Genomic DNA, 23,495 nt, shown 5'->3' on the forward strand with positions numbered 1-23,495 from the left:
TTCTAAATTGTCCGTAGGTGTGAATGTGAGTGTGCTTGGTTGTCTGTCTCTAAGTGTAGCCCTGTGATAGACTGGTTACCTGTCCAGGTGAACCTGTCTTCACCCTGAGTCAGCTGGGATAGACTCCAGCCCCCCTGCGACCCTAGTGAGGATTAAGCGATGTATAGATAATGGATGGATGTAATATCCATCTTCTCATCCTACTCAAGAAAGAAAGAAAGTCAAAAAAAAACATTGAACAAAATACTAAATAATGCATAGCTGACCAGTCAACTAACTTTCCTTTTACTAAGACGGTCTCAAATCAGTTGTTTGTATATTGTCTTGTATTAAATAAATATCTCTATCTATCATTATCAGCTGAGCCAAGAGTGCTATTTTGGTATACACAGACAGGCCATAAAGCCTCGTAAAACCCTTGTAATTTTAATATATAATGAACTCTGCTAATTTAATATGAGAATGGAATTTGCTGACATTAGCACACAGCGTTTGGGAGCTTGAATCCCACCCCTATTTTAAGCTAGACTGAATTTCACCCCTGGAAAATGATCCTGCAATAAAATATAGAAAACAGAGGTGGAAGGGAAGCTGGTGAAGCAAGAGTGATGAGGATGGAGCAGAGAAGCTCACACAAACCGGATTTACAATGGGAAGACAGATGGGTCTCCTCAGAACTATATCTGTGCTGCATTCACTGCTCGATTTAAGTGAAATGCATCTGTTTTATTTTCATATATACGGTTATGTTTGGCCGGCCCTTGATTTGTTATTAATGGCCTGAAAGCAGAAGCAGTCGCACATTAATCAAAATGCAGCATGGAAGTACTCTCCCTGCACTCCTTGTTTGCTTTGAACAATTCGAGAACAGACGTACAAGACATGGGTTCAGTTTCACTACTTCAAAATTAAAATTGAAAAACTCCACCATCAAACAGTAGATCTCAGTTTATCATAGCAACGTAATCAGCTGCTGTCTATAAAATGTCATCCAAACCTTTCAAGGTTTCACACTGACTGGAAAACGTGTGGCTTCACAGTATTGCTTCAGTACGTCTGGGAAGATTCTCCAGGTCGTGGTTATTCTGGTAGATTAATGGTAGCAACTGGACTTGCTTGAGTTCCTTGAAGACGTTTCATCCAAGAGGCTTCATCACTTCTGACTGACTAGTTGGGAGTTCCAGATACTTACATCCTAAAGGAGCCATTAACAGCTGAGTTTCAATTGGGGGTTTGTTGCTCCTCCCCCTCGTTATGTGGGTCGTTAGTGCTCCTCCTGACACAAAGGGGTTCGTTAGGGTCTTTTGTGGCGAGGTGTGGATGTGGTTTCATCTTCCTGGGGAGAGATCTTAGGACTGAACTGTAAACAGGTGAGAGGTGATGCCTCAGACCTCCACCTCTGTTGAGTTAGATGGCTTCTTTCACCCCTCTCTTGAACCATCTGTCCTCCCTGCAGGCCAACATCTGTACATTACTAACGACCCACATAGAGAGGGGGAGGAGCAACAAACCGCCAATTGAAACCCAAACTCAGGTGTTAATGGCTCCTTTAGGATACCAGTATCTGGAACTCCCAACTAGTCAGTCAGAGCTGATGAAGCCTCTTGGATGAGAGGTGGAACATCTTCAAGGAACTCAAGTAAGTCCAGTTGCTACGATTAATCTACGAGAGTGTCACTTCAGTAGATTTGACACTAAAAGTCCTCAGTTACTGGTCAAGAAGGAAGTGAATGTTTTTGAAAACAAGAAGGCAAATTAGCCAGTTAGAACGCTGCCTTACAAAACGAGGTCAGGTCAGAAAGTTTCATTTACTGCAGCAGCGAAATTGAGTTTGTTCATTTGTTTTGGACGCCAGCAAGACTAAACTGTTAAACCAGAAATTGAATTTGTTCCTATTTAGCGCCTCCACAGATTCATCTTCACATCCACCGGCTTCTGGAGTAACGTGGGCACCGTGTTTGTAGTCATTTCCATTCACATTTAGACGGTGATAGACGGCGATGCAATCAAAGCGTCATTTGACATAAAGCGTAAAGGCAAGTTTAAAACCCAGCGACGAACTGAAATGAAAAAAATAATCAGCAGAAAATAACCACGATTTACTGCCTTAATTCCAGCACCTTTCCGTTTACCTTTGCCACGGGCCTCTTGCTTACAAACCTCGGCACACAGACGTGTTGCAGCAGCATTTTAATGTGGTCCAATCTGACACATCTCCTCCAGGTTACATGGGATAAGTGATGCACACCGAGGGGTCATTTCTCTGCCTTCATACGACCTGGTTCTGTAAATCTGCTCTGTTGCATTTTATTCCTACACCGAGGCTGTTCAATAATTCAAGAAAAAGCCCCGTGCAGAACATGTTGCAGCATGCACTACATGTTCAGAAAACCTACGGATTCCCTGAAAGCTGACGAGGGATTCGGAAATAACAATAACGGTGGCACATCGGTAGGAACGCCGCGGAACAGGGATGAGAAAAGGCTCATTAAAACAGAAAAAGACATGAAGTAGGGAATATTGTAAATGGTTCTTTTCTAAACCCCCCATGGAGGAGTGTTGGGAGAATGCGTTACCACCTAAACAGCAGTTTTAAATGTCCTCTCATAGGTATTTTTTACAATTTCTCATGCTTTGTGCAGTAAGTCAGCAAATGATCTCATATGTTTATAGTATTTAAATCATTATGAAATGCTGTTTGTTTTGACCTGATATAAAAAAAAGACCTGCTGCTTTGTTGGTTTTTGTACGTCATCATGGTAGATCAAAAAAGACTTGATTCATTCATCTTCCATTGATTAAACTTTATATACATCAGATTATACAATACACACAGAACTGGACTGGTTTAAGAACTGGACATTAAAAGTGGTAAAAGTGGTCATGAGAGGACTGAGTGTCGTGTTCCTCGGCTCACGTCGTGTAGTTGTTGAAGTTTTGGAGGGTGTAGGTCGCGACCGTGTCCAGCAGCCAACCGCGGCTCACGACCGTGGCTCGTCTGGAGAGACCTGTGGAGCAGACAGCAGTTCGGTAAAGACGACACGAGCAAACACAAGATCTCACATGAGTGCAACTTGTGACGAATAATCCCCGAAGGCTGAAAATAGGCATCGACTGATAGAGTTTTCTTAGAGCCAGTAAGTGAGTTAAAAGTGAAGATCATCTCCAGAAGAAACTCCAACACAAAGGTTTTTTTTTTGTGTATTAATGTTCTACAGATGCTTCATTTAAAAAAAAAGAGCTTTTCAACATTTATCCTTCAGTGTTTACGGGCTATTACTTGTAAAGTGTGACCAATGACTTAGTGCTGTGGGCGAGACATGGAGTTCATAACATTGCTGCTTCATGGATCTGTTGTAGTGATGGCATTCTGTCGTCCACGTTTCCATTATTGCTACTTCATTCAGACATTCCCACCACAGTGACCGAGAGCCGCACACAACAAATGCATCAATAAACAACAGACTAAATCTAAACTAAATTACCAGCAAGCTTATTAAACTTCCCAAATAACTAATTGCCTCGTTTATTTATAACTGCTTTATTCACTGAAACTTCTGCTCATGTGTGATGCTCATCGGACGACTGCTTAACCATCAATGAAATAAAGACATCCCCAATCTGATCTAACATCAGCTTATAAACTGTGACAGCTCACCTGTCTGAGGTGAAGGAAAGCACAAAGCGCGACTTGCTGTTCAAGTGTGACCGGGATCGATCCGCTCTCCACGTCGGGGATCATTTATTTGTTAAATAAAGTTTTCAGCTCGGTTGTTCTTTTGTTTCAAATGCGTAAATTCGCGCAACTCTTATGGATTCTCCTGCTTTTTTTTATAAACTCAGAAGATTCCTACAAACAACCGGACGCACGAAAGTAAACTTCAGCTCTTGTTAACGCAGATTACACTCATTCTGGTGAGTATTATTATTCAAAGTGTCTGTTTTTAATCACATTAAAGTTGTGTTTTCAGTTTGTAGCCTAACAGATGTGAAGCTGTAGAGCAAAGTGAATGAGTGAGGTGTTTTTTGTGCTCTCTGTGATGTTTTTTGGACCAATATTGGTGCTGAAAATCAAAAACAGCCTTCCCCCTAAAAACCACTTTACACAGCTCAAAGTGCATCGCTTGTGCATGTCCATCTGTTAATGGGACTGCATGCAGTTCAGACTTGTGCTGTGTTGAACATGATAAGGAAATGTCACGAGGTCCGACCCAGTGCAGATTGCCGGCGCAAGTTTTTAGGGAAAAGTGAGCTCATTCAGACATGAAGCCGACACGTTTAGTTACAGTCAGATTAACAGAAAGGGTCTGACAGAGGTTTTAGGGAGAGGCGGCTGCATCTGAGTGACAATAGCACCGTTTTTTGATTTGATTTTGTTGAGAATAGGTGAGAAAATACTGGGAGAAAAATGCTGAATATCAGATCTGATGATTGGTTGGGTCGATAGTCGGTTGTTTTACATTCATCCGCTGTAGCTTTCACATGATGTTCAGAGCTTACAGTTCTGGCTGCAGGTCAATATTCATCTTCTACAGCTAATATGTGACTCTTGTGTTACTCTATATTCTATATTTTCAGCGAATACCATGAGCAGACCCGTCATTTGTTCGTCCATCTCTTAGGACTTTCCTCCTCTGTTGGTGGCTTCAGTCCTACTAAAGATGCAAATCTATAAAAATCAGTTGTAAATATAAAGTTTCAATTACCTAAAATCACTGGGTGCTATTATTTCTACTGAAGGAGGAGTAAATGCTGCGTTTATCTGGGACTATCTTCAGCTGTAGATCAACACACGCGGGTGCCTCGTTGAGTATTTATGGGACCATGATGATGTATTTGGGAGTGACTTCAAATAAACAAAGGAACGCGTCAGCCGGAGCGAGCCAGGCTCATGTTTTACTTGTTTTTCAACCGCAGTGGAGCAACACCGAGGGATCCCTGTGGTTGGGAGGCTGAGACGCTTCCCACAAACCACAACATCCCCGGTTCGACTTTGGCACTCCCTCTTCCTCATTTCTTAATGCAGCTCCACTGATGTTGTCTAATGAAAGCAGAAGCTTTGGCTACAAAGGCAACACTTGTCAGTAGAGTTGATGCATTGCTGGTTTGGGTTTTTTTTCATAGGATTAGTGACACAAAGACAAATATACAGGAAAGCAATACCCACATTTTCTTTTAGATTTGTCTAGCTGCAACTTATGCAGGTATGAACATCGTTACAGACGCTGAAAAATCACAAACAAAAATAATAGATCACGAGAAACCTGTTCCCAACACAAGCTTATTTTAAATACGTCAACTTAACCGACCAAGATGTGCTTTTTTTGGTTTTTTCTAAGAACAACACTCCTTCAGGCGATAACTTGACACGTCCAGATTGCGTCTCGTAAAACACATTTATATATCTAAACATACGAATGCAAATTTCCGTCGGTGAGGCACAAGAAGACCACAAAGCGGAGGGGATAGAGAAGGGGCAGAATGGAGGGGCTGCTCGATTACCTGGGCTTTAAGTGCCAGAGGACGCGCAAGAGGAAAAGCTGCATTAAATATGCAGCAGTGCAAATTAGGATGCCAAGAGGAAGGAGTTGGGGGGAGACTCACAGCCACTTGCTCCCTCCGTTTCAAACTGTCAGCCTCTCTCTTCTGTGGCCAGCTTGTTTTGACATTCCCCGCGCTACAATCTGACATTTTCTCTTGGCCATTTTTCTGCTGCCTAACTTCCTTCACACTTGCTTTCCTGGCAAGTCACTCTCCTCGCTCTTGTTGGGAACCTGTCTCATTTTGGTTGGCAGCGTCTGCCATTTCAGCGTTCTGTCACTCTCCGAACGGTCCTCGCAAGGGGCCACAAACGCACCAAAATCCATGCACTAATGGACAGACAGGTACACCGACATGCCCGGCAGACCCAGTGTCTGTGCTTGTGGGGACCGTCCATCCGCTACACAAGAAATCTGACCTTGAACATAATTATACCCACTCAGGAATACAGTAAATTGATATTTAGCTTAATATGTATACACACATTTACTAACTTTATCCTAAAACAGGCCTTTTCTAAAAGAGGATTAAATTGGTATAACCTTGCTGTGAATGTCAACATATTTGGAGGACGACAGTTGCGATGGTGCTTTCATGGGATTTTTTTTTTTTCAAACATCAAAACCTTTTGTGAGGTGATAATAATATGAGGACAGAATGGAAAAGGACGTTTTCATTTGAGGGAGCTTTAACAGTGCCGAAAAAATTCATAATTGACTGTACGCGGTGAAAAAAACAACCACGACCACCGATAAAAGGACAAGTTCAAAAGTGAGAGTTTCTCCCCCGACTATTTAAAGATGCTGATTGAATGTTTACATTTAGACGACATTTCGGCGGGATTTGCAATCGTGAAAATGTTCGTCGTCTGTTGTGCAAATAATAGCTTTTATCGTCATTGGGGAGCCTGTCCAACAACAACAGCAACAAAACGCTAAAATGAAAAATGATGGTTTAACTTTGAAGCTCCATGAAGGCAGCACACAACCTATAGTTGCATATTTATAACATTTTCAATGAAATATTAAATATGTTGAAATCAGCACAGCACACGGGTACAGCACAGTTCTCCTACAAGTGCAGGATGACTTTGGAGAAACACCTTCACACTTGTGACACGTCTGCCATTTAAACAATAAATAAAAATCTTCGAGACATACTGGAATTTACCAACAAAAGTCAACAGATCACGTGTCTAAATTACAATAATGCAGTTTATTATGCACGAGCAAATACAGTCGTGACTCAATAATCCAACCCTTAACAAAACCTTGCTATCAAAGCCTTAGCCTTAACATAGCGACAGCCTTGGATTCCGACTCCGACATGACGTTTTATGTCACAAATCAGGATAACGGCGTATTATCTGACTGAACAAGCCCACAGATTGGCTACGTTCAGACTGCAGGACTTAACACTCAATTTGGATTTTTTTGTGAATTCGCTCAAATTTCCAATTAAATGTGACTTGTATGTGATCTGCTGTGTGAACTTCATACGATCCAAAAGTGTCCCGCATGCACAGAAGAGGACACGACGACGTCACACGCAGTGAGCGTGCTCAGTGTTTACGGAAGTAAACAGGGATGGTAATGTGGAGCGTATTTGCCACTCCCCCACCGCCACGTACTGCCTGTGCGTTCCGGCCACTTCCACCCTATCGGAGCGCTCCGACGGGTCCCCGTTCGACCTCACCGAATGTTCGGATATCTCATTAATTGGGCCTGAATATCCAGAGACCAGAAAGTGCTATCCGGACTTGCCCTACTAGTTATTATAACAACTATAAACAATAAATATTAACAACAAATGAGCCTTCCAGCATCAAGCCCTCCTTGTATCTCGACCTCCGTCTTGACAATCCGACAACCTTGCTATCCGACATAAAAGAAGGTTTTACATTTAGCGTCGGATTATCAAGTCACGACTGTACCAGCTAATGATGCTCGTGTTGGTATGAAAGCTGTTGATATGCTGCCACTTTGCAAACATGTATTTTTTGGTCACAACTGCTTGATTTAAGATAATCCCACAAATGTAAACAAACATGCAAACAGAGAAGCAACTTTGGAACAAACTGTCTCCTGCTAATCTAGCTGGCTTGCTTAAAAGAAAAAAAAACTGCCATTAAGGCGCCTTCCGCCTCCTAAAAGAACCGTCTAACTGGGTAGTGCAGACAAGCTTCAATAAATTATCTTAATTGCCTCAGTTATGTTCCTTCAGTTATTCAAAAATAGCCTCCCCGCCCTTTTGTTTCTTCATCAAGTGTTAATGGCTTTTTTTTTTTTTTTTAAAGAGTCTGATTGCAATATGGGAAACAAACAGGTACTCGTTTTGTAACATCTTTTCCATCCATTATTCACCTGGAAAATCAAATGTTAGCACTTATTTTAAAAGCAACGTGTTGCTGCTGCTGTACAATATCAAGACTTATACACAATCTTTGCCTGGTAGAATATTATTAGTCACTGCTGGTACATTACCCATCACACACGGCTTCTGTGTGACTGTCCATCAGTCTGCCCCTGTGTCAGCTCAAACCTCTGGGTGAAGCTGTGCATGAATTATGTAACCGGCCCCTGCTGCTGCTGTCAGTCTAATCCATATCTTTATGAGGCTCGTATGTGCGGGCGTGCGTTGGTACTATGCGTGTGCACATGCGTGTGGGTGAGTGAGAAAGACAGGAACTAAGTGAGAATAACTAAAGTGTGTTATTTTGTGGTCCTGCGTAAAAATAGAAGGTGATAATTAAATGTTGTTTTCAGATGAGACTCACTGCTGTACGTGGAAGACGACGAGTCTGATCGAGGCTGCACGATGACCAGCTGATGGGACTTCTGTGAAACAAAAGGATAAAAAATAATAATAATACCAGTTTAGTGTCAAAAATAAACAACAATTATACCACGCAGTATATACTTAGAGCCCGTCAAATCAGAACAAAGTTGTGTTTTCACCCTTCACTGTCTGTTTCTCTGGTAGCATTATAAAGTTACTGGACAGGACTGTTGATTATAAACTGACTGTGGTTACTGCATCTGTGATTGTCACTAAAACAGTGCATTCAGAAAGTACTCAGAACCCTTCACCTCTTCATCTTTTGTCCAATTCTAAAATAGCTGCAATTTTAAAATCAGTCAACGTGCAACAACGAATACTGACGAAGATAAAACAGAACTACAGAAACACTTGCAGTGTTCACACTATTTGCTATGACACTTAAAATTTAACTCTTGATCACCTTTGAGATATTTCTACATCTTGACTGTGTTTTTTTGCTTTTTAGCATGAAACTACAGCAGCCTCCATAACTCCTACAAAAAGAATATTTGAAACAACAAAAGACTCTACTACTGGGGAACAGGTAACAAGGAACCCAATGATCACTCCGTCTCAGTGCCAGAGGTTTGGCTTGGAGACAAGAGAAACTTCCAGAAGGACAACCATCACTGCAGCACTCCACAGATCTGGGGTTTATGGTGGAGTGGCCAGATGGAAGTTTGTCCTCCGTGAAAAGCACATGAACACCCACTTTGGAGTTTGTTGATGAAAAAGCACAGAAAGATTGTGACGAACAAGGTTCTCTAGTTTGATTAAAAAAAGGCCTGAAATGTTTGGCCTCCGTTTTGAGGGCCATGCTCATCCCCAGTCCAATGGTGAAACACGGCGGTGGCAGCATCATCCTGTGGGCTGGTTAACATGAGTAGGGACAGGGAGACCGCTCAAGGGGAAGCTGAAGGGAGCCTGGGCTGAAGTTTCGGCATCCAACAGGACAATGAGCACACAGCCAGGATGAGGGTTGTTACATGGTTTAGGGACAATTCTGTAAATGTCCCTAAAGGCCCAGCAAAAGCCCTGACTTAAACATCCCTAAAGAGACCTGAAAATGGCTGCCCACTGACAGTCCCCATCCAGGATGACTGCCAAGCTTGTTGCATCATAACCAAAAAGTAAAAGCTGACTGATTTTAGCTGGTGGCGGGCTCGAGCTGTATTGAAAAGGGGGAAATTATGGGCTCATTGCTTATTATCTTTATAGAAATGCATTTCACTAGCTAGTTCATGTTTTATATCTACCAAGATGATGTGAGGATGTAATTGCCGTCCCAGGTGCTTCAACTAAACACTGAGTAAAGGGTCGGAACACTTATGTCAGTGTAATCTTTCAGTTTTTCTTTTTACATAAATTTGCAAAAATGTCTAAAAAACCCTGTTCTTGTCATTCTGGTCTTAATGGGGTACTGAGTGTTGTTGATAGAAAATAAAAGAAAATTGTGGATTTAAATGATTTTAGCATAAGACTGCAACATAACAAAATGTGAAAACAAGTGATGGGGTTCGAATACTTTCTGAATGCACTGCATTTAATTTCGCCTTTTTAGCCATAATAAATGCCACATTTGCTGAGCAACACGGCATTAATGTGCAATTTTCAAAAATAAAATCAAACCGAAGAGACAAATAACAGGGATTAATGCAGCTTTGTGAGGCAAAGAGTTGTTGTGGGAGGCACTTCACTGACTATTGCTTGTTCTTTTCGGTAATAATTTGTGTGTCCATCATGAAAATCACAAGCGAACTGGAAGCATTCCAAATGAAATATCTCATACAGCACTTGGGAAGAACTTGAAGAAGATAATGAGGATAGTTGACAGGTCTCCCTCTGTTAGTTCAGCCCTCTGGTCTGATTTTTAAACAAGCATAGATTGTATTTGTAAAATTATACTGACCAGCATGAAGGCAGCACAACAGCGACTCTTTGTTTTTTAATGTTTTCAAGTGGGAGACGATAGACACTCTTACCTGTTTACTGTCGAGGAAAAGTGGATCTCTAACTACAGCTGCCCCACAGAGCTCCACCATCCACTCCATTTCACCTGCGATAAACACATAGAAAATTGCTGAAGGTAAACACGGCCTGTTTGGGGTGCTCAAAAAAAAAAGTTATCAGCGGCTACACCTAAATTTTATTCTTTCTGCTTTCATCCCTTTAACCCCGAGGGGATACAGAGCAGACGTACTTCAAGCTCAGACTTCCTTTGATCACAGGGACGGAAAACAGGTCAATACCACTCACAGCAATGTGTGCATTTCACTCAATCAATCAGCGCACATTCAACGAGGTTTAGAAGAATGTGCCTGGAAATGCCAAACACGCTCAAAAAAAAGGGGAATTAACAGCTTCACTTGTGTGGTATCTCACATATAAGTGAACTTGTCGTATAGGCGGCGAATAACCTCATCACGTATCATACGGAAACTTGTGTGGTTAAATAATGAATGAAATCTTGTTGGGTTGAAGAAAACAGACTCCATCCTCGTGTTTGTACCATGTAAAAGAAAGTCTTTAAACTACTCACGCTAGCTCACAGATGTCAACCCATTAGCAAAGCTTCATCGATCCAGCAGGCAGCGGGTGGATGCTGCATGAGCACTTAAAGAGCCCCAGGAAGAAGAAAACCTAAGAAAGCTGTCTTGTGGGTTTTTAAGCAATGCGACTCCCGAGACCTTCACCCATGATCTATCTGTGCATTCAGCTGTGTTTGAAGGATAAAGCAAAATAGTGCTTTGTACAAAGGACAACTGAACCCCTTTTAACCTTCAACTTGAAGGTCATTAACAGTTTAAATCCTGAGGACCAAAGTTCACAAGCTAAGCTTCAGTTAAAAATGTAAGCTCCATTGTATCTTTGGAAAAGAGAGAACCGCAGAGGCATTTTGTCCACCAGTGAAAGCTCATTTCCGCTTTCTTTTCAGAAAAAAATAATTTCCCAGGCAGCTAACTGGCTCCATAGCAACCGCAGTGCAATGTGACAACACCGCACCAAAAAACGCCTCACACAACTCCTAAGTCGGTATTCAGTCCACCCACGCGATGGAATCACTCGTCATTGTTCTCCGGTGCCAAAATGACTGGGGTTAAAAACAGCACAGGTTTCAAGCTAGTCTCGGTGTCAGTCAAAAGCTGTGTGAGCTACTTTCACTGTCCTTCTTCCTATTGTCATGTTTTTCTCTTGAAAGCAAGGTGGGTGTCTATCGGAGTCCTGCAGGACGGAGACATCAATGAGACGGAACAAAGGTGGCTGAGAGAACGAATTCTTGAGAGAAGAAAGAAGTGTGCAAACAGCGCAATAATTTAATGACAAAAACCCCTTCAGTTTTTAGCCATCTTACTGTTCAAAGAATATGCAAATGGAAGTTTTTAAATCTTCATTTTTGTGGTCAGTAATCGTTGACATCATTTAGATGTTGCAATTCCTGTGGCGCTTTAGTGCTGTGTTCCTCAGACAAACCCAACAAGGCCGAACCACAGCGAGAGAGAAAACTGAAGTAATTAGAGATGTCTACGCAGTAAAACAAGTATTTTTATGATGCGTCTTCACACACACACACTGTAATGTATTAAAAATGCAGTTTGATCCCAAAGGGGTAACTTCAGACACCACAATGAGTCCTTCTAACAGCAATGACAGTTTTGTTCTTAACATTTTCAAAATAAGCTCCTTTCAGTGATGACATCGTAAAATTGGATGACTGATAAGCTGCAGTATAAAAATGCCAGAGATAAGTTTGCAGGAAGTTGGAAGCAGTGTTTACATATTGTTTTGTGTCTGTATGAAATAGTGACTGAACTGCATTGAGACTCCACGACTGCCACTTTAGCCATTTTCGAAGCTACGTCATCCCGTAAACTCACGATACACAAGTTAAAGCAACAGCTGTTAATTTGTCAAAACTTCCATTTGACATGATCGCTTAGAGAGAAGCAATAGAAAGTCTGTGTGGTCCGTGTGGTTTAAAGCTACAGACAGTGAAACAGCCCGTTTAGAACAGGGCTTGGATCGGGGTTGTACAGCCTTAGTTTATGGTGGGCGTCCGAGAACAGTTTCTGATTCTCCAGGTTAAGAAGGAATCTGGAGTTCTGAGGAGAGATTATATTTTATAAATAAAAGCAGTTGATGGTGAGGCACATATCACAAGTATGTGTCGACTCTGTCTGTGTAATTAATAGGGGTGGGACTTTAACGCGCTAATTAACGCAAAAATAACGCGTTAAAGTCCCCCCTAATACACTTTAAAGCGTTAATTACGATTAATTAATTCCAACAAAAATAACACGTTAAAAAAAATGTAATCACAGTTTACATCCAGGAAACACGGAAGGTTTGTCAGTGACCGATTTCATGGCCCACCGATCACACTGATGCACCAGATGCATCAGCGCTACGCTAACAACAACAAACATGGAGGAATCTGATGAGAGTGCATCGCTTGGACTGATGGAGGGAAAGTTTCATTTTAAAAAAACTGCCTGATGGAAGGCTTGACAAGAGCGTGATTTTGTGCAACTTGTGCACAAAAGAATTTGCATCCCACTGACATACATCAAGCTGACGGTACCACCTGAATGCAAAGCATGTTGTAGCGAGCACAGAAACCGCCGGAGCTGTTAGCGCTAGCAGTCCTGGATAGCTAGCGTTATTTCTGTTGTAATTAATTAATCGTAATTAACGCGTTAAAGTCCCACCCCTAGTAATCAGTGATTCCTACTGTCAAAAGGTGGAGAATTTCCATACTGCAGGTTTAAAACTCCCTAATTTCAGAACTAATATACTAAATAAAGTCTCTCTAACAGCTGTACAGGTGTAGATACTGACACAACAATGACCAGCACACAAAAACCAAAGAAGCCATTTCTCATGCACATTATGTTATTGTTTAGGTTTTTTTCCTACCTGTCGTCATGTCTGTAAACGGCCCTTGGAAGCAGATCTTGAAGCCCCTCATGAGCAGCTGAAGGCAAAAACAAGATGCAAGGTAAGAACAGAATATCCGACTGTGGCATGTTTGAAAAACTCAACGCATTTTCTAAAGCCAGGCAAAAGAAGACACGTATACAGTGAATTTAACCCTCGGAGAATGTTCAAGAGCGCCGCATGAAAGCAGTCATCGCTGCATTTACCATTACAGCCGAGTGTGTTTCTGAACTCGTCACCTGTATAAGGGTTACACTGGGAGAGCTGAAGCACTTCTCCAAGCGTCCTGCAATTTACAGCAGAGCTTCCTCACTTACCGTGTAAAATAAAGCCTCTAGACCTTGTTCATTTTTTTTTGCTCTCACTGTTATACTGTAAATTCAGGGACGAGTCTAACGGGAGGAAAAAAAAAAAAAAAAGCCGCCTTCAGAAAGGTAATATCACGCTTAAAGCACGCAAAGAAAAACGACCCGCCCGGCAACGGGGACATATTGTTTTATTGCACTCAGGGTCAATAAGCTTGCTTGAAATGGGAGTGTAAACTTGTTTCCTTGAACCATGGTAACCACAGAAAAGGAAATGTGCAACTCATATCACAATCTCATATACAGTGTTTGGCTGGATGGAAGCGTTTGGAAGATAAATGTCCGTGCGGCTGGAGAAAGAAATACTAATTTCTCCTCGCCTCCCCGTATGTCCATAATGATCATTAGCCAGAGGTGCTTGGTGAGATGAAAAAGTGTTTCTGTTACAGATTTTTAATTTAGACAACACCTAATGTCCTTCAGGAGGTATGAGAGTGTGATAACGTGCACACACACACACACACACACGCTCGGAGTTTCTTTGAGCGATTTCCTGAGCATCAACATTCTGGTGACAGACTCCCCTGCCTCTCCATTTCATCTGTTAGTCTGTTTGTCAGACCGGTGCAGGTGACAGAAAGTGAATATGAACAGGACAATCTGTCTGGCTCCATCAAAGTGCCGGCGCTGCGTTGAAGCCACTTAAATAAGCCTGAAATTACTAGCTAATTCAATTAGCGGAGGTTCTTCAAAGGCAGCGATACGGCCAACATGACATCTAGCCATTTCTAATTTTCCCCCTCAGTGGCAACAGAACCGGTCCTGCTGGCCTTACACCAAGAGGAAAATTACAATTAGGTTTCACAACAGGGCTCGAGCTAAGAGGCTGGTGCAATAGGAAGAAACAAGTTCAAGTGCTGCTTGTAATTGGGACATTTTATTTGATTTTCTTCACAGAATCAGACAGTTCTTCATGGCCAGAAATCGTGCTTTCACAAACAATGGCGACGGCCATAACTGTCAATGAGTTAATGTGTGGATTCGGTTTTTCTTTTCAACTGCACTTCAACTAATATCAAATCAGTCGGTTCTTCAGAAAGACTGTTGTTGACATGTTAAGAGTAATTGGCTGCCTGGTGTCACTACACAAGATGCGCAATCTACAGAGGGATGATAATCTGATAGAAAGTGTGGGAAAAAATAATGATAAAAGGCCGAAGGGTGAATGAAATGGAGCACAAGTAGCATTTATATGGTGAGAAAGAGAAGTCGCTCTTTACTAGACGTTGTGTGTTAAGCTCTGTTTGTGGCTCGCAGCGTTGCTTTAGTTTGCTGTTAAATTACTCCTAAATAGCAGCAAGATGAATACAGTCCAGTGGGCCGGTCGGTGCATGTTATTCCCCTTTTCTCTGCGCATTTCCTGTCTATTTTATTTTTGTTTATTTAATTGTTTTGTCGGTTGATTTAACAGGGATAGTGCACGCTAACAGACATAAATGCCTTGGACGTATGCTAGAAGATAAGACCACAAAAACAAGCATTTATATGCGTGCAAAAAATAAAAAATAAAAATGGATTAATATTTAAAAGGACTCTCTTTAATTACATTAAATCTCTCCACTGTCCAATTTAATAAAATGCCCGCAAATATCAAAGGAATTTATGTTTGTAATAGACCCAGAATTTGTTGAGTGTGTTTTAAAAATGCCATATGGTTGCAGTGTACGTTATCTCACATTTTTGACTTGCCTTGTTGTGATGTCGCCACACTACAGGTTGGATTGATACAGAAAACTTTCCCAGCCACATGATCGGCAGTTCTCTCACTCCAACACAAACATGAACTCTTTCAACACCTTTACCTGAGACGGCAGAGTCTAAGAGGCGAAATTTGCAAGAACAAATGCTCGATTTGCTTTCTATAAAGGTCGCTGATGGATTTTTTGAAAACCAGTAAACTAAAATTAAATAAATGCACAAAGAGCTGAACTGGCCTTTAACTGATTTTCAGACAGTTGGAAACACTTTCCTATCGTTAGCAGAAGCAACAACCACATCACTGTTGAGTGATTCAGGACCATCTATGTCTCTTTTTGTTGGTATGTTTGCCTTTATTGGACAGGGACAGTGGGAAGAGGCTGGCTGGGAACTGAACCAGGGAATTAATGCTTGAAGAGATTAGCGCCCATATGGTAGACACCCCAACCAATCTATCAGGTATCCAACTTGACTAAGTTACAGAGTTGATGTTTTGGGACCCTGAAAGGCCCTTAAAACCTGTCGTCTAAGTTAGCTTTTCGATGGGAGGGCAGGTCGTTGATGAACAGTTTCTCCCCAATTTTAAACAACTTTATTTATTTCACAACAGGTTTCTTTATGGGCTGCAAGGTGGCTCGGTAGTTAGCATCGTTGCCTCACAATAAGAAGGTCACCGGTTCGCGTCCTGGTGAGGACACCCGGGATCTTTCTGCATGGAGTTTGCATGTTCTCCCGTCAGTCCAATATGATCAAACCCACACGGCTGTAAAGAGGGGGATTAGGTGAGCCTTTGAGGGTTAAACTTAATAAAAGATGCTTTATCTTTAAATTAAACTGTGACAGCTTGCTAATGTCATGAAAAAATATTTGTAGCTATCCCTGAACTTGCAAGCCGTATGAGGACACGGTTCTTTTCTTTTTTTATTTAAAACACATCTTCCTAACCTAGATTCTAGAAAGAAAAAAAAAAATCCAAAAACCAACAAAACTTGGAAATATTATTTTTAAAATGCAAACATCAAGTAAAAAAACTGACTGTAGCGTTTAGCTGCAGAGGCTGCTTACGCTAATTAAACATTATATATTTGACAGTCCTGCTCAGTGTATAAGGGACTCACATTACTGTCGTCAGTGGTACGAGCCCTCCAGGGACCCTGGTGGTTGGATCCATTCACCACATCCCCTCTCACCTCAAATGGACTCTGTAAACAAACAAAGTGGAACGACTTCATCATGTGTACGTGCATCTGTCACAGTGATGTTTAACTTTCCGCTCGTATTATCTTTCAAATAAGTCAAGCAATTATTCGGTCTCATCTGCTACAGCGACTAAATGTAAATGAGGAGGCTGCTAATAGTTATTTCATTTTTTTTCCAAGAGCCAGGCATGCTTTTAAGAATACACTAAACATTCTTCAATTTGACAGTGTTCATCTTTTAATTGTAATGAGTGCATTTTTACATACACTACATGATGCATGAAAAAGCTTATAAACCAGCACAGCTGACGGAGAAATAATTTTTAAATTAATGGCGGTGCTAAACAAATCCTGGCAAAGGATTACAGCGGCATATCAAAGAACCAGATGTAGGGATTGCTAAAGCAAATGGATGACAAATAATTTATGAGGTATCACAGCAAACCGCATGGAAAGATTCATCATGCAGCCTTAATTCAACATCGAGACGTGGAGAGATGAAACTGGAAATCACCGGCGCGCAAATTCAAGGAGCACACAGGCGAGCGTACCTCATCTAAGAGTTTCTTTTGTTTGAAGCACTCAGTAATCCCTGCGGAGAGGAGAGAAGAACAGAAACTTATGAGCTTATTGTCACAAGCACAAACACTATCCTGGTGGCTCCTGTATTATGTAACGGCCCTTTTATTCCAGCCTGTCCCCCCACATCACGCTGTTTTTGTATTTAGTCGTCGCTGTTTCCAAGCACATCAGCGATAGCGCCTCGACAATAAAAGTAAAGTCGTACTTACACTGGAAGCCCACCACCCACTTCCTGCCTGCAATTCCAAGGAAGTACTTCAGCGTGCGCTCGCATACCAGTTGTTCATCTGGCAAAGAAAAGAGAACAAGCAGAGATGTGTGAAAAGATGTGCAAGAATACATGCGTGCCCTCTCACGCGCCTTGATTTGGAAACTCAAGTGATATAAATGAGGTGCAGCTTTACTGATGGCTGCGTTTTGTAGATTCAGAAATAGCACATTTTGATTTAAAGCTCTGACATTTCTGGAGTTACTTCATGAAGTTACTGTAAAAATATACAAAGATCTATGAAGAATGCACCAAGTGTCTCTTGAGGTTTAAACAAAGTGGCGGCGCTGGTCTGGAGGAGACGAGTCGGATAAGGAAGAAGAAGACTTGACATGACAGCGACACAGAATGAGCACACAGTATATTATAGTACATAGACGCAAATGATCATTATGTGTGGATGAGAAGCCCTGTGTGCGCTTAGAGATGATGCTGAGAGCGTTAAAAAAAGCACAATATATGGCTGTAACCACTGCCCACTCTTCCCAGAAATTACATTTTTACTATGTTATCATTTATACTGATTACGTTTTAATTACTTGGGTAAATCTTGGCGGTAAGGTCCTGTAAAGAACTAAATGCTGTTCCATATCATAACCTTTACAAGTACAGAGACACTTCCTTTAACTTATAGCTGTAAGCCAGTCTTTAAATGTAAAACTTTTGGAAAATTAAACGACCTAAGTTTTTTTTCTGATGGCTTAAAGCAAAACATTCTACAGTTTTCTTCTCTGGTGTTTAGAAATACAGTCGTGACTCGATAACCCGACACTAAATGTAAAACCTTCTTTTATGTCGGATAGCAAAGCTGTCGGATTGTCAAGACGGAGGTCGAGATACAAGGCGGGCTTGATGCTTGAAGGCTCATTTGTTGTTAATTATTGTTCATAGTTGTTATAATAACTAGTAGGGCTGGTCCAAATAGCACTTTCTGGGCTCCGGATATTTGGGCCCAATTAATGATGACAATTTGGCGTGGTCGGGGGACACTTCCACCCCGGGGGAGTGCTCCGATGAGGTGGAAGTGGCCGGAACGCACAGGCAGTAATTGCTGCTGATGCTACTTTAGTTAGCGCTCACAGTTCTGTTTCCACCATCGGTGGCGGCGGGGGAGTGGCAGATATGCCCCACCATTACCATCCATGTTTACTTCCACAAATACTGAGCACGCTCGCTGCGTGTGACGTCGTCGTGTCCTCTTCTGCGTATGCGGGACACTTTTGGGTTGCATGAAGTTCACACAGCAGATCACATACAAGTCGCATTAAACTGGAAATGTGAACAAACTCGCAAAAAAATCGGATTTCACAAAAAAATCCGAGTTGAGCATCAAGTCCTGCAGTCTGAACGTAGCCAATGTGTGGGATTGTTCAGTCAGATAATACGCCGTTATCCTGATTGGTGACATAAAACGTCATGTCAGAGTCAGAATCCAAGGCTGTCGCTATGTTAAGGCTGTTTTTAATGGGTTCCATTTGTTTTTCCTAAAAACCTGTCAGATAGCAGGTTTTTAGATTGTTAAGGGTCGGATTATCGAGTCACGTCTGTACCTCACACAAAGGAGGATAGCTGATTGGGAATATTGTTAGACGAGACTAGTGTTTGTCTGTCATAAACCTTGACATGTAACTAAAATGGGATACAAAGACAGCAAAAGACAGTCAAGTCTACTGTACTTCTTGGAGAGATTCACCATGCAGCTTAAACCTATTTAAGTAACTTGTGTGATGTTGTTTGAATTTCATTTTTCATTTATTAATCAATTCAAATATACCACTTTATTGTTGCACATTGTTCTCATATGGCATTCAATCTACCAAAACATATTATTTGTCAAAACATAAATAAGGTAATTAAAGTATTTTTCCCCATTGTGGTATAATAATAATGTGTGAAACAGAGGGTTTAATACTCAATAGTTTTGCTGTTTCGGGCTCTTCAAATTTAATCAAATCCAACAATTTGGTCACCACTCATTAAACCTTTAAGTGCTTGCTATTGATGTTGCTTGAAGAAAATACATTTTGAATGATTTCCAATTAATTCCTGCTAATGGCTATAATGCGAGACCTACTGTTCCTTTCCAACCTTTAACCACAAGGATCAAGAGACCTAACATTCCTGTGTTTCTGTTGCCTGGGAAACAGCTGCCATTAAAAAAAAAAAGAAAGAAAAAAAAAAAGACTCCTTAAACAGTGACAGTTAATATGGTGCTTTGGAGACAGCGAGCTTTGAAATTAAAAATAATCTATCAGAGAGGGTAATTAGCAACAAGCGGATGAATGGAGGAGAGAGTGTGTGGGTGAGGGAGCAACAGAGAGCTTATCTCTAAGGAGCGCTTTATAAGACGCACAAAACAAGCTGTAACTACACGGAGAAAGAAAACCGACTTCTGCAAATGCAAATGTTCGTGCTCGAGGAAACGGGTAAAAACTAGAATTAAAGGGAAACTTTAATTTAATTGCTCCGTTGCGCATCGAGCAAATTTTGAACCGCTGACTAAACTCTAGCAGGTCAATGCATCACGTCTGATGGACAGACTCACCTGTTTGCATTATGATATGAGTCACATCTGCCGTCACCTGGGAAACCACACGGGCTCCGACTCTCTTTGCAAACTTTTTCACCATTATCTGTTGGCAAAAAACATCTAATTGGTTTGTGCAATTCGACAAACGGCTGCGCTCAGTAAACATATCGATTGACCGAACATGCACCTGCTCACTGGGGCCCAATCCAGACGACACCAGCACCAGCTTAGCTTTACATCCGTCTTTCGGGGGACTGTCGTTTTCTTTGTCGTCTTGCCCGTCTGATGGTGAACTGCAGTTCTTTAGCGTCTTGGCTACTGAAGCTAAACCGGACATTTTGGAGCCTCCGGTGCCTTTGACGCTCAACCCTGCGCATGTAGGGCAGGCAAAAACAGAATTTTATCTGACGAGACACATTTCTCTTTAAAAAAAAAACAAAAAAATGTAAACCACACAGTCAGACAAACCCAAATCAGCCTTACCCGTCTCTGTGATGCCGCCACGCTCGGTGACCCCTTTGCCATCAGAAGTTCCTGCATTTAGATCTCGTCCTGCGTCTGGAACATGCTTCCTGCAAAAAAAAAAAGACGTGCACATGAACTTTAACAGAATGCTGCAACAGTTTCAGGGATGACCCAATCTGCTCTGCCAGGCTGGGGCTAAACACTGCTTTTCTTTGTAGTGGTGATTGTAAAGTCCCCCGTCTTCCTCAAACAAGTTTGGGTCAACGCTACCTCTCTTGTATGTTTGACCATCATGTACCGAATCATATACTATATGTTCAGGGTTTGAAACTAGGCAGTTCTCAGAATAATCTGGGGAAAAGTTTAAAGCAGGAAACTTGAAGCCTGCACTGCAGATAGGAGCTTCAGTGATATACGGTGACATCTTGTATCCAGTGGGTGAACTTTTGAAATGCAAAATATTTGCACAGGCATAGATTCTGGATTCTTCAATAAGGAGGAAGGTGTGGATGTTATTTTTATGAATTTTTCTAGCCAGATGATTGAACTTTTTTAATGGAAAACTCATATCAGACACACATTATTATTCAGAGCAGGGTATTTTTATACATCTTCAAACAGGATGGGTGGCGACGGCAAAGCCTGATCAATTTCTGATTGAATCTTCTTATATTTAACTTCATCCAGACAAGCTGAACTTCAATGTTTTGCTGAGGCTCACCGCATCCTGTCCAGACCTCTGTACCACAACAGTTCCAGACCGGACTGGACATCACTCGCAGTGGATATGATATAAAACACTATACAGCGGGGAAACATCAAAGGAAAGCCGTGGCCTGGGTTTTATATACATATATTACTTTGGCTTTAAGAATTTGAGTGTAGGTTCACTTTAGGACACAGTGCAGAAAGTAATAAGAAAAGGGACACACTCCACTTGCGCACAGCTGAAATAAAACAATGACTGTGATGGCTCCACATTTTAATTTTGAGTTTGTTTGCATCCATGAAAGATGAACAGTGCAGCCCTGTTCATACTTTCAGCAGGCAGAAACTAACTGGACAAGCAGGCACACACTGCAATTAAGTTTTATTGTGTAACACGGAGTTGTAAATACTTCCCCGATGATGCTCTGATAGGCTTGTACTGCAGTTTGCTTCTTTTTTTTTTTTTAACCTTTAGCGAGAGAAACACGTCATCAGTGAGATCAGGAACATGTGACACAGTTTGGCCATAATAACACATCCTGGTTCACCTTGTCTGCACATTTCTGATCATAACTGTGCTGGATTATGTTGTAATTGCAGGATTAGGTTCTGTAGCCACGCAGGTGAATAACGGTGATTTCAGCTCGGAGTAATTGTGCCTTTTAAAGACAACAGAAGTAGTAATTGCATGAGCCATCGCTGTAGTAACACTTTAAATGTGGACTGCATACACTGAGTCAGACAGTTGATTCCAGTGACACGTCATCCAATATATTCCATAACTAATATTAAAAAAAAATAAAGTTTTGGAAGTTCTCCTACTTTGTTTTCTTTAGGTTTTTATGCTTCACTCAAAGGCGCCGGCATTACTGATAACTGGCAGCATGCCTGCACTTAAATTACCTGTCCCAAAGCGATATCAGCTCATTGAAAACTTATACTCCAGTGCCAGCTATTCTTTTCAATTTCATCTATTGCACTCCTGGAATACGTGCTTTTTTTTAAATGTAGAACTTGTACGACTAAGTCCCTCCGTGTTTTCATCCGCCAACTCTTTCCATCGCTCCCTTTTTCTTGCCCGGAGGACAGCACTTAGAACCCTGCGAGGCGAGAGGTTGGGGGGGAGGCGGCATTCAGGCGGGAGAGATAAATTACTGTGGCAACACAAGTTTCCCTCTAAGTGCTCTAAATGACATATAAGATGCAGTCAGTAATGACTTTTTTATTCTCCACAGCATAAGCAGATTCTGGGTTCATTAGCGAGATTATCCGCCTGTCCTCTTGAGATGCATCACCCTCTGAGAACGAGCCCAACAACACACACACACACACATACAGACTCGCTAAATTTCTCCTTCAGTTACAGACTGAAAGAGACCAATTACATGCCACTTGCTCCAGTTATTGTACTGCTTAATATGGCTGTGTTGAAATATAACTCCATTTAAAATTTATTAACAACGTATACAACACTCTTGAGGGCAGAAATCCGATGCAGTGAGGCAGCGATTATTTAATTACATTTGTTTTTAAAGTCAAGTCTGAGTTGGAAGATTGTGATTTGAAGTCAGTATCAGGCCAGCAGCTGGTTGGTTAATTGACCTGCTGACCAAACAAAGAAAACCTCTTTTGCTACTTTTTGTCATATGTCTTCCACAGTCAGTCACTTACCCTTTTTTTTGTGTGTATTTTAGTTTATTTTATGCCTATTCACTCGCTGGCAGAGTGTTTGATGAGAAGATCAATAACACTCATATCTGGCTGGTAAATTTGAAGCTCCAGTCAGAAGCTGGTTACCTCAGTCTACTACAAAGACCAGAAACAGGATGAAACAACTTTATCATCATTGACAAATGAGCATTTTTCCCCCTCAATCCAACATATCGAACTGTTGCTTTAAAGTTAAACATACTTTGTACTCACTGACGGTTACTACGAATACTAAACTGATCAGACCAGAGAGACTAAAAGTCGCTTCAAAGCCTTCTATCTCTTTTAATCACCACGCTATCAGATTGGTGAGTGCGGAGGATTGCCAACATCAAGAATGTCCTCTCTGCAGGAATGCAGCTACCACGTAGAACCGGTTTCTAACAGTCCAATTCCTGAGAATCATTTAGCTGAGATATCATCAGCTTCCTCTAATCACTTCCTGCATTTCCTGCCAACGAGGACTTAAAGCAACGTTGTGCAACTGTTTTACCTCAAACAGCTTCAGAAACTTGAAGATGACTCACTGAAATGTAATAGAGACTGGCACCTCTTTCTTGGCTGCGTAAGCAAAGCTGTCAACTTGCTAGTTTTTAATCACAATTCAAGTCAGCCTATTTTAACACGAGAGATAACGTCTGCTTTACTCAACTTGTAATCTAACTTCCAAAACT

At 41.5% G+C, this 23,495-nt stretch overlaps 1 protein-coding gene across 1 annotated transcript in view; it reads right to left on the reverse strand.

The window, feature by feature from the left end:
- Positions 1-2,783: 2,783 nt before the first annotated feature.
- LOC103364926 (BRCA1 DNA repair associated) overlaps positions 2,784-23,495 on the reverse strand; it is a 31,734-nt gene continuing 11,022 nt past the window's right edge. The window contains exons 12-21 of the mRNA XM_008292223.1: positions 20,422-20,510; positions 20,126-20,307; positions 19,954-20,041; positions 17,350-17,427; positions 17,110-17,150; positions 16,478-16,561; positions 13,276-13,333; positions 10,344-10,417; positions 8,318-8,378; positions 2,784-3,008 (exon numbers count right to left, since the gene is read on the reverse strand). Coding sequence (XP_008290445.1) covers positions 2,914-3,008; positions 8,318-8,378; positions 10,344-10,417; positions 13,276-13,333; positions 16,478-16,561; positions 17,110-17,150; positions 17,350-17,427; positions 19,954-20,041; positions 20,126-20,307; positions 20,422-20,510 — 850 coding nt within the window. The 3' untranslated portion in view covers positions 2,784-2,913. The remainder of the gene's footprint in view (positions 3,009-8,317; positions 8,379-10,343; positions 10,418-13,275; positions 13,334-16,477; positions 16,562-17,109; positions 17,151-17,349; positions 17,428-19,953; positions 20,042-20,125; positions 20,308-20,421; positions 20,511-23,495) is intronic.

The sequence above is a fragment of the Stegastes partitus genome, unplaced genomic scaffold, assembly GCF_000690725.1.
Source record: "Stegastes partitus isolate 25-593 unplaced genomic scaffold, Stegastes_partitus-1.0.2 Scaffold795, whole genome shotgun sequence".
NCBI lineage: Eukaryota > Metazoa > Chordata > Actinopteri > Pomacentridae > Stegastes > Stegastes partitus.